At 41.7% G+C, this 14690-nt stretch overlaps 2 protein-coding genes across 11 annotated transcripts in view; one reads left to right on the top strand and one right to left on the bottom strand.

Annotated features, from left to right (window-relative positions):
* LOC134211535 (coronin-1C-A) overlaps positions 1-7118 on the top strand; it is a 98411-nt gene extending 91293 nt beyond the window's left edge. For 4 of the 5 annotated variants that reach the window (XM_062688470.1, XM_062688471.1, XM_062688469.1 and 1 more), the window contains exons 5-6: positions 5956-6201; positions 6259-7118. In XM_062688470.1, the coding sequence (XP_062544454.1) occupies positions 5956-6201; positions 6259-6540 (528 nt within the window). In that variant the 3' untranslated portion in view covers positions 6541-7118. The remainder of the gene's footprint in view (positions 1-5955; positions 6202-6258) is intronic. The other variant, XM_062688473.1, reaches the window with a different exon arrangement.
* A 1137-nt stretch (positions 7119-8255) lies between these two features.
* LOC134211533 (AT-rich interactive domain-containing protein 2) overlaps positions 8256-14690 on the bottom strand; it is a 42698-nt gene continuing 36263 nt past the window's right edge. For 4 of the 6 annotated variants that reach the window (XM_062688462.1, XM_062688468.1, XM_062688463.1 and 1 more), the window contains 5 exons: positions 10993-12102; positions 9593-10825; positions 8760-9032; positions 8588-8679; positions 8256-8525 (listed from right to left, as the gene is read on the bottom strand). In XM_062688462.1, the coding sequence (XP_062544446.1) occupies positions 8411-8525; positions 8588-8679; positions 8760-9032; positions 9593-10825; positions 10993-12102 (2823 nt within the window). In that variant the 3' untranslated portion in view covers positions 8256-8410. The remainder of the gene's footprint in view (positions 8526-8587; positions 8680-8759; positions 9033-9592; positions 10826-10992; positions 12103-14690) is intronic. The other 2 variants (XM_062688467.1, XM_062688464.1) reach the window with 2 other exon arrangements.

Here is a 14690-nt window from a genome sequence, read left to right as displayed (position 1 = left end):
GTGTAGGGGTCCAAATTAAGTTGGTTACCCTAGCCTTAGAATTCAGCTTCTGGTATTAGTTTTGTTACACGAGTGGTTAATACCAAAATAATTGCTGAGGATTTTTTCAATCCACGTGCGTTGAAGTGGTTATTCAAACCAGAACTGCTCATTGGTCATGAGAGGTGGGATTTAAGAAAAGATACATTTGTAGGATGATTCAAATAAAAATAGGCGAAAAGCATGTCAATTTCTCATTTCCTTATCCTCCTTTAAAGATTAACCTTTTAACCTTTCCGTCCCCAACGTCTGTTTTTAAGGGCTTTCAAAAATCTAAACTGCTGTAAAAAACGCATTTCTTGACCGATTCTTTCGCAACAAGTTGCATTCCATCCGGAAAGATCCCAATTTTTGATTTATACTAGTTTCGAGGCTATCCACAGTACGGTTCCAGAATTATTCCAGATTCCGTTGGGGTCAGTTGTCCCCGGAATAAGTGGCCATTTACAATTTTAAGTCAAAACAGGTCGTGCGACACCTCAAACTTCATGATTTCACAAAGCAATGATGCGAATGATATTTTTAGGGTTCCTGGCCCACTCGGACTCAATCTGGCCACATCGGTCACAATCCGGGGACCAACGGAATGGCCATTTTTTTAATTGTTTCAAAATAGGTCGTGCGACACCTCAAATTTCATGATTTTACAAAGCAATGATGAGAATGATATTTTTGGGGTTCCTGGCCCACTCGGATCCATTCCGGCCACAATCCGGAGGACCTACGGAATGGCCATTTTATAAATAGATGAAAAATAGGTCGTGCGACACCTCAAACTTCATGATTTCACAAAGCAATGATGAGAATGATATTTTTAGGGTTCCTGGCCCACTCGGATTCAATCCGGCCACATCGGTCCCAATCCGAGGACCAACGGAATGGCCATTTACTAAATTGATTCAAAATAGGTCGCGCTACACCTCAAACTTCATGATTTTACAAAGCAATGATGAGAATGATATTTTTAGGGTTCCTGGCCCACTCGGATCCATTCCGGCCACAATCCGGAGGACCTACGGAATGTCCATTTTCTAAATTGATGCAAAATAGGTCGTGCGACACCTCAAACTTCATGACTTCATTCCTTTACAAAGCAATGATGGGAATGATATTTTTGGGGTTCCTGGCCCACTCGGATTCAATCCGGCCACACCGGTCACAATCCGGGGACCAACGGAATGGCCATTTTCAAAATTGATTCAAAATAGGTCGTGCGACACCTCAAACTTCATGATTTCACAAAGCAATGATGAGAATGATATTTTTAGGGTTCCTGGCCCGCTCGGATTCAATCTGGCCACATCGGTCACAATTCGGGGACCTACGGGATGGCCTTTTTCTAATTTAATTCAAAATAGGTCATGTGACACCTCAAACTTCATGATTTTACAAAGGTATGATGGGAATAATACAAGGGCGTGGCCAGAGTGAGCAGGTTGGGCTCAAGAATTCTCCTTGAAATCCTTGAAAAGTTCCCCTGGGAACTTCTAAATTCCTCCGGAAAGTAATCCACAAATTCCTCTGAAAATCGTTCGAAAATCTTTCTCATATAATTGTAATTTCTCCTTATCTAGAAACCCCTCACTAAATTTGTTTTTTAGGAAATTCATGAGGAAATTCCTTGAAGATTTCTTTTCTTCTCCAATTTTTCCTTCTAGACATTTCTTTGGCTATTATTCCAGAAAAAACCTCCGGCATTTCCTTCAGGAATACATTCGTGAGTTCCTTCAAGAATACAAACGGAATTTCTTTTCAAAATTCCGCTAGAAGTTTCTTCAGAAATTTATGACGGAAATCCTCCGATTTCGCTCTACAATTTCACTTGTAAATCTATAAGAAATTCCTTCGGAAATTCTTCTAGGAACTTCTCCGGGTATTCCTCCAGGAACTCTTCCTCTAATTCCTCAAGGATAACTTTCAGGAGTTTTTCCAGTAATACCTCCATAAATTTAATAGCGAAATCCTCTAGGATTTCATTCTGGAATTCTTACCGCTATTACTTCAGAATATCTTTCAAGAATTCATCTAAAAATTTCTTTGGGAATGTATCCAGGAATTCGTCCATATATTTCCTCGGAAATTCTTCCAGGTATTTTCCCGGGAATTGCTTCAGGTACTTCTTCAGAAATTCCTTCAGGAATTTCTCCCGAAATTTCCCGTGGAATTGTCCTGGAATGCTTTCCGGACTTCACAATTCACTCCAGAATTTAAATTCGGGTATTAATTTGAGAGTTCCTCCAAGATATCTTTCAAGAGTTCTTCCAAGTATTTCTTCAGAACTATCTCTGGGAATTCATCCGGTAATTTTTTCAGCATTTCATCTGGGAATTTCTGCAATAATTTCACCTGGTATTTTTCCGGGAATTCCTTCATATATTTATCCAGAAATTCCTTCATGACCTTCTCCAAGAATTAGTTCGGGACTTTCTTGTGAGAATTCTTCCGGAAGTGCTTGTGGGACCTCCACCAGGAGTTTTTCCAAGAGTTCCTCTGTGAATCCCTCCAAGAACTTCACAGGGAAATCGAGGAGGATATATGGCAGGAATTTCATGGGAAATGGAATTTCGGAAGTTCCTCTAGAAATTCAGCTCCGGGTATTCCAAAGACTGTTCCTCTGAAAATTTCTCCGGGAGTTCCAGCAGTAGCTCCTCCGGGAATTCATTCGGAGAATTTCTCTGGGAGTTGCTCTGGAAGATTTTTTGAGAACTCTTCCAGGAGTTCCTCCTGGAATTCTTACGGAAGTTCATTTGGGAGTTCATCCAAGAGTTCTTACGAGAGCTACTCTAAAAACTCTTCCTGTAGTCCTTTAAGAAATTCCTCCAGAAGTTCCATCGGAAGTTCCTCCGAAAAATCCTCTGATAATTTCTCCGGAAATTCCTCCAGAAATTCCTCCAGGAGCTCCTCCGGAAATTACTCCAGGAGTTCCTTCTTAGAGGAACACTCGGGGGAACTGCCGTAGAAATTTTCGCAGGAATTCTCATAGAAACTGCCGGTGGATCTCCTGGAGGAATTCTCGTAGTAACTGCCGAAAGAGCTCCCGGAGGAATTTCAGGAGACTCAGGGGACTCCCAGAGAAACTATTGGAAGAACTTTGGGAGGAATTTCCAGCTAAATTTCTGAAAAAGGACTAAATGATTTCCTGAAAAAAGACTGCATGATTTCCTGGAAGAGCTACTGGTAGAACTCCCGGAGGCATTCTTGAAATAACTTCCGGAGGAATTTCTGAGAATTTTCAAATGAACCCCCGAAGGAACAGCCAGTGAAACTACCAGAAGAATACTCGAAAAAAATCTTGGATAATTCATCTTATACACAAATCTTGTCTAGCTGAAATCTTTTAGGGGTATATAGCTGAGCTGGATCATCATCTTCATCAGAGGACCTCCTGGAGATTACCTTCTCGGTGGAGCTTCTGGAGGATTTTCTATATACATTCCTGCAGAAGCCTAAATGAATTCCATAAAGAAAGCTTGAATGAAATCCCGGAGGAAATTCTGGAGAAATACTCAGAAGAGGAACCCCGTAGGATCTGCCGATAGAACTACAGGTATAATTCTCAGGAGAAAATCCTGCAGGAACTCTTTGAGGAACTGCTGGTGGCATCAGGAGGAACTGAGGAATTTTCAGAAAAACTCCTGGAGGATGTCCCAGTAGAAATCTTGAAGTTTCCATCGGAATTCTATCAGGATTTCTTTGGGAATTAATCTAGGAATTCCTCCGAAAATTCCATTATTGATTTCATTTACGGTATAATTTCTGTATAAATTTTCGGTGGAAACCCTGGGTGTCTGGATTGTGACCGATGTGGTCGGAATGAATCCGAGTTGGCCAGGAACCCTAAAAATATCATTCTCATCATTGCTTTGTGAAATCATGAAGTTTGAGGTGTCGCACGACCTATTTTGAATCAATTTAGAAAATGGCCATTCCGTAGGTCCCCGGATTGTGACCGATGTGGCCGGATTGAATCTGAGTCAGAAACCCTAAAAATATCATTCTCATCATTGCTTTGTGAAATCATGAAGTTTGAGGTGTCGCACGACCTATTTTGAATCAATTTAGAAAATGGCCATTCCGTAGGTCCCCGGATTGTGACCAATGTGGCCGGATTGAATCCGAGTGGGCCAGGAACCCTAAAAATATCATTCTCATCATTGCTTTGTGAAATCATGAAGTTTGAGGTGTCGCACGACCTATTTTGCATCAATTTAGAAAATGGCCATTCCGTAGGTCCTCCGGATTGTGGCCGGAATGGATCCGAGTGAGCCAGGAACCCTAAAAATATCATTCTCATCATTGCTTTGTAAAATCATGAAGTTTGAGGTGTCGCACGACCTATTTTGAAACAATTTTGAAAATGGCCATTCCGTTGGTCCCCGGATTGGGACCGATGTGGCCGGATTGAATCCGAGTGGGCCAGGAACCCCAAAAATATCATTCTCATCATTGCTTTGTAAAATCATGAAGTTTGAGGTGTCGCACGACCTATTTTGAATCAATTTAGAAAATGGCCATTCCGTTGGTCCCCGGATTATGACCGATGTGGCCGAATTGTACCCGAGTGGGTCAGGAACCCTAAAAACATCATTCCCATCATTGCTTTGTAAAATAATGAAGTTTGAGGTGTCGCACGACCTATTTTGAATCAATTTTGAAAATGGCCATTCCGTTGGTCCCCGGATTGTGACCGATGTGGCCGGATTGTATCCGAGTGGGTCAGGAACCCTAAATATATCATTCCCATCATTGCTTTGTAAAATCATGAAATTTGAGGTGTCGCACGACCTATTTTGAAACAATTTAAAAAATGGCCATTCCGTTGGTCCCCGGATTGTGACCGATGTGGCCAGATTGAGTCCGAGTGGGCCAGGAACCCTAAAAATATCATTCGCATCATTGCTTTGTGAAATCATGAAGTTTGAGGTGTCGCACGACCTGTTTTGACTTAAAATTGTAAATGGCCACTTATTCCGGGGACAACTGACCCCAACGGAATCTGGAATAATTCTGGAACCGTACTGTGGGTAGCCTCGAAACTAGTATAAATCAAAAATTGGGATCCTTCCGGATGGAATGCAACTTGTTGCGAAAGAATCGGTCAAGAAATGCGTTTTTTACAGCAGTTTAGATTTTTGAAAGCCCTTAAAAACAGACGTTGGGGACGGAAAGGTTAATAAAAATGAATCTCGTCCATTAGGGCCCATCCATCGCTTTCTCCGTGTTTTAGAATCTATCCCAAATCCTTCTTGGATTTGTACTTATTGACAGTTACAGTTTAGTCGTTGGCTAATGTGCACTTACATTATTTTTATAAGTTTGCCCTCGAGTTTGCCTGTTCACATTTTTTCAATTTAATTTTTAAAATTTTCTTTTACTTATTTTCATTCAAATCGAGATAGGACGAAACAAAAAAAACTTTCCTTCTTCTGTCCTCTTGGTTTGTGGATAATAAAGCGCGTGAGAAACGAAAAAATAATGAATAAATGGACAAAATCTGTTTCCTTAAAAATATTCCAATATTTTGTTATTTTTCCAATAAAATTTTGAATTACACCCTCAAATAGTAAAATTTGACAACAACATAATCGAGAGGGGGAATATAAGAAGAAAATAATATTTGTTTCAGCCTTATCAGTTCTTAGTACATTGTGCATAAAAATCTAATAATATTCTCTTAACGGAGTTTGTTTTTGTTCTGTTTTGTCTTTATTTGAGAGACTTTCAGCCCTAGGCTGGCTCGTCTCTTAACGAAGGTTTCTCCTAATTCGCATGCATGGCTTTAAATTGACAATTTTCACAACACGAACATCATTCAGCAGCCATTCAGTACAAACTATCCCAAATAACACATATTTAGTTTGTAAGGCACCTTGTAGTATTATTAGTGCAGGAACATGTATGTAAACCGCTCAATAGGATCGTGTTTTCGTTGAAAAGGGTGGATACGTTTCGCAATCCCAGAGCACCGTGCTGACGGTAACGAAGAAATCCAACGTCCTGGACAAAATGCGTGGACCAAAGAGCTCCTCAGCAGCAGCCACCACGACACCTGCGGTCACATCCAATGGATCCTCCGGCGCATCCAACGGAACAACGCAATCGAGCACGTCCAACGCCGTCAGTCACCAAGCGGAGCCAACAGTAGTCATAAGCGGAGTATCGGTAAGTCCCGCCCTTTACATTATTTGCATGCTGAACATGAAAATTTTCCCCCGACAGGAACAAGCCCTAACTGACCTGCGCAGTAAGTTCGAAGATGAGTTCAGGAAACTGAAGGCAATCATCGTGAAACACGAGAACCGTATCCGCTCCCTAGAGGCGACCGTGAAGGCCATGGCCGATCGGGGATTAACCGAAACCGATACGCCCCTGCTCAACACCTCGACGCCTTCACCTACCATCGCCGGAACGAACCAATCGGTGGCAAACGCCCACGATGACCACCATGGCGACGGCAGTGGCCACTACACCAACACGACCCTAGCCCCGGATGAAGTGTAAAGAGATCAAGATCAAGTGAAAAAGAGAGCATGATGCATCCAGTCAAGAGCACACAACCTGAACAAATCAATTGGAATTGGCATACTCAAGCAGTGAATGTACTTGGTAGGTACTGGCAAAGAAAGCAAACTACTTCATATTAGATTGATGCATGTGAAACTACATTAAAAACAAAAACGTGTAAGAACTGTGGCTTAAGCAGGAAACAGATGCATGCACCGACACAAGCAAAGAGGAAAACGCGAGCGCTCAAACAAAAGTTTTTTAAATATTATTTTTAAAATAATATATAAAGTAAAACAAATTGTGTGAAAAGAAGAATATTTATTTGTATTGATTTTTATTGCAAAACCCAGAGAGAAAGAAAGAATGTGGTATCTTCCAAACTCTTATCAATTGCGGAGAACAAAAACAAAATATTGCCTTGTTGCTTGAAGCTAAAACAACATACTTAAGATAGAAAAAAAAACGAAAAAGCCTATATGTAAGTGGAACTAAATCAAACGAAACAACTAAAACCTTTGTAAATTTAATATCAGAAGCAGGAGAAACTTATTATAAATTTACTTTTATTAGAATGGGTTGTTAATTTCTTCTCTACATCATATCCAAAAGCATTTCCATAAATTATCAACTACTTAGACTTATTTCTGAAACTATCAACTTATTTACCTACCTGGATACCTTCTTGGCTACAGCGACGATACAACATGCCTAACGTACTGTAGAGCTCCATAATTGTTGGCCTCAAGGTTCTTCGAACGTTTAGGGTCTCAAGGTCTGATTCCACCGCGTGCAACCAGCGCAGCGTGTTCGTGGTCTTCCGCGAAGTTGCCGGCATCTATCCGGTTCTCTGTTGAAAATTATGTTCGCTATTCTTTCTTTCGACATTCGCACTAAGTGACCAACCCATTGAAGTCTGTCGTATTGTTTACGTTTCACAATATTTTTTGAACACTTGCTACAAAAGCTCATGATTCATACGTCTGTCCCACACACCGTTTTCTTGTTTCCCACCGAGTATTGTACGCAGCAGTTTTCAAAAGCCCGACCCACCGCTGAAAGCTTTCCGGTCTGCCTCTTAACGTCCACGCTTCATGTCTGTAAAGGGGCCCAATCAGAGTTTTATACAGAGCAAATTTCGTTTCAGTCTGCATGTTGCGGGACCTACCACGAAGTCTGCGGCTTCTTCCCGGTTCTCTGTTGAATATTATCTTAGATTGTCGCTGTTTCGGCATACGAACAACATGTTCAGCCCACCCTAGTCAGCCTTGTTATATAAGGTTAACAATATCCAGCCATTTATACACTGGTATAACTCGTGATTCATGCGACGCCACCAGATGCCGTTCTGTTAACGCCGAGTATGGTCCATATGCAGCAACTTACGCTCAAATATGCAATAAGCGTGATTGTGCCGACCGTAGTGGTAACTTCGACACAATCCTTCTTCGGGATTTCCAGGAATTCTGCCAGCTTTGGACAGTCCTTGATTGTGACCCGATGTGCCCGCCTAAGTTCGTGCACTTGGTATCGGTCACCTTCATCTTGTCGCACTCGTCGTTCGAATGCAACTGCGCACGATAAAGTAGAGGTTGCGGGAGGTTGTGCCATATAGTCGTCAGATCCCAACCCGACCCGTTCAGTTCAATCGAATTTATTTTATTGTTTTTCAAATGGACATGTGATGACAAGTAATTAAAGCTTCAAGCACGTATGTGTATAATACTTTTTACATAGTTTACTGAAAATAGTGTGTGGGTTGTAACACATTAAAATATGAAAATTTGCAAAGCAAATTTGAGAGACTTCATAATATAAACTTTTAGTGTAAATCTAAACTTTCAAGACTCAATCTATGACAATTGTTTCAATAGTTTGGTTGTGCATCGTTCATTTCAAATAATACTTGGGAAATAGTGCGGCTTGATTCAACATTATTCATTGCAACTCCCGCCAGATGAGGCTCGTATGCCCGAAGAGCTCTGAAAGTAACAACAGTAGCATTATTTAATAGCTTTTAACTTTAAAAATTAACAAACGTTACCTTCTAGCAGAATTATTGTAAACGACAAGATTTCTTAAAATCAATGCCGACGTTAGACGAATACTTTTCGTTACCGGTCCTTCAATGTCGTCCTGTAAAGAAAAAAATAATAATAAAACAACTTAGACAATCAGAAGACTAATGTCGTTTATAAAATCACGTTAGAAATTACCTGAAATTCTTTAGCGTTGATCCAATCAATTGCATGTCTTTTGATAGCATGCATCGCGGCAGGTCCAGCCGAAGATAAAATTCCCGCGCCTTGCGGTTGCGGGGCTGATGGCGGTGCCGGAGAGCTACATGCTGACGATTCCGATGTCGTTGACGAGGCGGACGATCCCGGAGCATTGCTGGCCGGTTGACGAACCAGGGTCACCGGGTATGCCTGTTGGGTGGTGGATGTGCCGCTACTGGAAACGCGTCGCTGTACAGCTTGTTTGAAAGACTAGAGTAACAAACAAAAAACGAAAGAAAGTCGATAATTGAAGATGACGATTCCTGGAAATCTAATCCTACATAATAAAAATCCAGATTAATTCACCTAGCGGCGATGATACCATCTCGTGCACAAAATGTATTGAACAAATCATAATAAAGGTCAAAAGAGCATTTCTACCATTCTTGAAGAAAAAAAAATCGATTTTGAAGAATAAAATTCCAAGCGGGGATACCCTTGGAAAAAAACAATGATTTTTCAATCATTTCCATAATGCAACGTCCGCTCGGGACAATTTTCAATAGCAAACGTTTTCAATAGTCCCCGTCGAAAGCAACTTGTTGCGAGTCAATCGGGCAATGCTAAGTTCTAAAAAGTGTGTCTACAAAATTTGTACACATACTCACATACATACACACACAGACATCACCTCGGTTCGAACTGAGTCGATCGGTATATAACACTATGGGTATATGGACTTCTTTCGAAAGTTGTTTTTTGGAGTGATCCTATAGCCTTTCGGTACCACTTTGTTGTACGAGAAAGGCAAAAATGTTGTTTACACCTACCTCGCTGGTGCAGTGCCGATCGAAAATGTGGGTCATCAGCGAGAACCGCTTCCGTGGCAGATTATCGCACAAGTTTGGCCCTGGTCCCCACTGGCAGTAGATATCGGCAGCGGAATCGACCGTGTCCGGACAGTGCACCGCACATGCATGGATGTACACCTCGTTGGCCGAGGAGAACTTCTTCCGGGGACATCCACGCCAATCGCACACCCACGGCCAACTCGGATCAACATCCTCATCTACGGCCTTGGATGGGTCCATGGCAGGAATCATCTGTATGGTACTGTTAGAACCGGCAACGGGAACTGTGGCTGTCGGAAGTCCCGCTGTGACTGTCGTGGTAGTGGATGACGCTGTAACTGGAATCACGGAGGTGGTAGTAGCACCTTTTGTATGAACGGCGGTTACTGTAGCTGAAGATGCGGGGGCAACTGTAGTTGCAGGTTCACGCGACACCAAAATCGTAGATTTGGAAGCATGCTTGGTTGGTTCTGACGTTAGGGCAGCTGAGGTTGCACTCGCGGAATGAATGGTTGATTCCACAGAAAGCTGGGATTGTGGAACGGCTGCTTTCGCGGGAAGGGGTCCTGGTCCATGCACAATTTGAGATTTTTGTAGTACGGCTGATTGGGGCGACGGAGATGATATCTTTTGCTGGAGAACTTGAATGACCTGTTTTTGGGGCGTACCACCAGTTGTTGATGGCTGCTGTTGAACGATGATGGTCTTGGTGGGAAGCTGGCCAACCTGCGGAGACGATGTAGTGGCTGTTTGTTTAGTAATTGTCGTGGCGCCAGAGCTGTGTGAGATTGGTTGTTTCTGCACCGTAATTATTTGCGGTTGTTGTTTTTGTTGATGATGTTGAGAAGGTGCATGAACGAGTTTTTGTTGAATAATTTTCTGAACTACCTGGGGTTGCTGTTGGGTCGCTGGTTGGATAATTTGCTGGGAGATTATTTGCGGCTGCATTTGTTGACTCGTATGTGGTTGTTGCTGTATCACTATTTGCGATTGTTGGGGTTGCTGAGGTGGTTGCGATTGAATCATAATTTGCTGGGTTGGCTGAGACGAAGTCTGCTGGGCCGGTTGCTGGATGATTTGGAATGTCTGGCCGCCGCCTTGTTGAATGATTTGTTGTATCTGTTGGTGCGTTTGTTGCTGCATTATCTGCGCCGGCTGTTGACTGCTTTTGATTATTTGCTGCGAAGTCCCTTCGATGCTGATGGTATTACCCTGTTGATTGAAACGTTACACAATAAATTAAGGTTGCTTCATGCTCGTTGACATAAGCATTGGTTTGACTCAAAATAAGACAAATAGGTTCGAAACTATGAATGAAATTTTGCTAATTTTCCGCCAACGATTAGGAATATAACCAATAAAAAACAATGGACACTTACCTGATGCTGCACCTGCCTAGGAACCTGTGTCATGATGATCTGCTGCCCCTGCTGATTGACGAACACTTTCTGCGGAGGATGTCCTTGAGATTGTGCCTGCATTTGCTGCGTCTGAATTTGTTGTGCCTGAATTTGCTGTGTCTGCATTTGTGACCCAGAACTCTGCTGTGGTTGCTGTTGCAAAATAATGATGGTTTTTTGCTGGGCTCCGGTTTGGGGGTTCTGCGTAAGAAGGACGGTTTGTTGCATCTGAGGCTGTGGTTGTGGTTGCTGAGCTACAACGTACGTCTGTCCCTGTTGATTGGTTGCTAGAATATATTGCGTGGTTTGTTGAGGATTGGAAATGACCGTTGGTGTCATTACTGGTGCCGTTTTCTGAATTTGGATCTGATTTTGATTATGCTGTAAGAGAATCGGGACTGTTTGATAGCCACTGTCAGTTTTAATCGTGGCGGTGGTTTGGGCAGTTAAATGCTGACCGGAACCACCAGGCGAAAGCAGCATCGGTTGTGGATTATTGGGAGCCATGATGATTTGTCGCTGCATGGGCATCGTGATAACTTGCTGAGCTGGAGCTGTTTGGACCTTTATCTTTGGTTCCTCTTTCGGTTTCATCTCGATATCTTCCATGTCTTCATCTTCCAAAATCGACCCAGCGAGTTCTGCATACAAATCGGCTGCCTTCGGAGTCACTTTGACTTCTTCGGTTTCCATATCTATCTTCTTCGAAGGAGGCTCCGTTCCGTCTATGTCACTTTTTCGTTTCACGGTAGTTTCACCTATGGCAAATACCGGAGGATCATTGGTTTTCTTATCCAGCAAGTCTGCCAGCATCTTATTACCTGTTAACGATTTCATGTGTCCACCTGGATTCTGACTCAAAGGTGCAAGCGGTGGCGGATTCATCTCATGAGGATTCGTTGCGGTTATTACGGTATTAGTTGGGAGTGTACCAGGTTTAATAGATATCGTAGAATTGCCCACTTTGATGTTGGTCAAATTATTTGGATTGTTTGATGTAACAACCACTGAGCTGTTAGGTGGTGGGCTTGCTACTGGCGAAGGTGACTTCATCTGCTTTTGCTTTAGCAATTGTTGGCGTTGTGCAACCTGAGAATAAACATCATTAATATTTGGATGCATTTTTGCCTTTATTCAAGCATGTCTGTGTGTATAAGTTGCGAAATTGCTGCAACATAAAATATGAAATCATTCATTACTAAAGCAGGTAGTGAGATTAATTCTCCAAGCGATGATGGTGCCTTTCTTTATCATTGTGAAAATTATCAAGAAAATCACATTAGAAAAATCAAAGGTTCAAAGCACAATATTTGAAGATCTTCCCGGAGGCCATCCAGGATCCACGTCATCATGTGGGGGGAGGCCATTCAGGAATCACGTGATCATGTAGTTGGAGGCCGAATATATTTAATCTTTTATCGTTTATATGCAGTTTTCATATAGTCATGAAACAGCTCTGTATGAATTAGCAACCCAGTTTATCGGTTAAGAGCTCATATATGCAATTGTGTTCTTCTGTACCTTTGAAAATTGTACAACGTTTAAATAAACCTTATTCTGCTTCTTTTAATAGCTTGTATGGAACGTAAAAACCGCAATGTCTACATTTGATTTTTTGTTGCTGAAGCTGTGTATGAGCTATTGATTTCTATAATGCAGCTTCAAAGGTATTCACCTGCTCTTATAGCTACTGACAAAGCGCTGTCGTTGATGCTAGCAGATAGTGTAAGAAAACAATATTTCTGTTGACGGTTACTTTCAAACGATTAGCATTATGCTACTGTATGCAGGTCGAGAGATTGTTGTCTAAAAACAATTTCGTTGATTGATGATGCATAAAAGTTAGCCAACAGAACATGCTGATTGATGTTTGAATAATAGTTGAAATAATGCTGAAAGTATATTTTTTAAACGTACAGTCAATCTCAAAATTGAGCGTACAGCATGGATTAGATGAATATATTCGAAAATTCCAAAGGAAATTAAATTGTTGGCTCGGTTGTTTTTAATGCATTTCAATATTCATCCCTTCCTTCAATGTATGCGTACATAAAATGGTTGAATTTTTTTTCTCTAAAGTTCATTTATTTGAAAATAATCTCAAAATACGCCTATTAGATGTGACAAAATTGAGCGTACAGCAAATTTTTTTCTATGAAATTTCTTATTATAAACACAATTAATGTATTTTAATATTGTTTTTTTTTTCATGATTATATTTATAATAGTAAACATCCGCTACATAAACATTAAATGTTTTGAATTTAAACCATGTTTTGGTCAAAATGGCGAACAAGTGAGAGGTAAGAACATTGCTATTTAACAATTCAATGCTGCTGGGCAAAATAGATGTGTGGGGATTTCGGACGTTACGGATCACGACGGATGGCGAGACAAAATAATAAACGCGTCGGTTAACGGACGATGAAAAATAAAAACTAACTTTATTTCGCGGTATGGAATAATGCTCAACTGTCATTTCTCTCTCTCCCTCTATTCACGATGGCAGGGTTGCCACCACACTACCCCCCACCAGTTATGCCAGAAATCTTACTCGATGACCTGAAGGCGTAACTTTGGTATTCGTATCAGGGAAGGTCTCAATCTGCTGATTACAGGAATACGCAGGTTTTAATCTATCGATAGATATCCTTTGTTCTTTTCCTTTCATGAAGATCACCATGTATTTTGTTATTAGAGTGGCCAATTTCCTTGAGCTCCAATCGAAGAGAAGTTTTGCTATTCAGAAGTTTTTGCAACTCAGGGTCTTGCACTTGGTCTATAGCAATTTTTTCGAAATCTATAGCAGATGGTGCTGCAATTGTGTTCACTCTAGACAGGGCGTCAGCAACAAAATTGTCCTTCCCGCTGATGTGTCTTATCGAGCGTGTGAAACCAGAAATGTACTGCAAATATCGGTCTTCGTGTGGCAAGTGTGTTGAGTTGGAATCGAGAGCGTAAGTCAGGGGACGATGGTCGGTGAATATGGTAAATGTTTTACCTTCAACCAGATGCCGAAAATACTTAACGGCAAGCTTAATCGCCGTTAACTCTCGACCAAATACAGAGTACTTTTTTGAGATGATGAAAATTTTTGGGAGAAGAACCCCAGAGGTTGCCAAGCGCAGCCTGAGTACTGTTGCAACACTGCTCCTGCTGCGAGATCCGAAGCGTCAACCATTAGCGCGAGTGGTTTTGAAGTATCTGGATAATGTAATAGAGTTGCCTTCGCCAAGCTTTGCTTACATTGCACAAACGCTGATTCGGTTGTAGGGTTCCATTCCAGCTTGCGAGTGTCGTTTTTTCGGTTTCCATGTATCAAATCCTGTAAAACCTTCTGCATTTCCGCGGCGCCGGGGAGGAAGCGTTTGTAGCCGTTGACAAGAGCAAGGAATCGCCTCAATTCCTTACGACGGCGCTCACTCTTTCTTGTTGTGGTTTGATGCCTTCTGCGCTGACACGGTATCCCAAGAAGTCTACTTCCGTTTGCCCGAACTTGCATTTGGTGAGGTTCAATACGAGACCGTTTCTTCGAAGTCGATCAAACACGATGCGGACGTGCCGTTGATGTTCTTCTTCGGTGGCAGATGCTATGCAAATGTCGTCAACAAAAACGATAACAAATTCCAAGTCTCCGAAAATGCTATGCATAAAACGTTGGAACGATTGGCTAGCAT

This window comes from Armigeres subalbatus, chromosome 2, assembly GCF_024139115.2.
Source record: "Armigeres subalbatus isolate Guangzhou_Male chromosome 2, GZ_Asu_2, whole genome shotgun sequence".
Taxonomy (NCBI): Eukaryota; Metazoa; Arthropoda; class Insecta; order Diptera; family Culicidae; genus Armigeres; species Armigeres subalbatus.
This window is presented reverse-complemented; position numbering and strand designations above follow the sequence as displayed.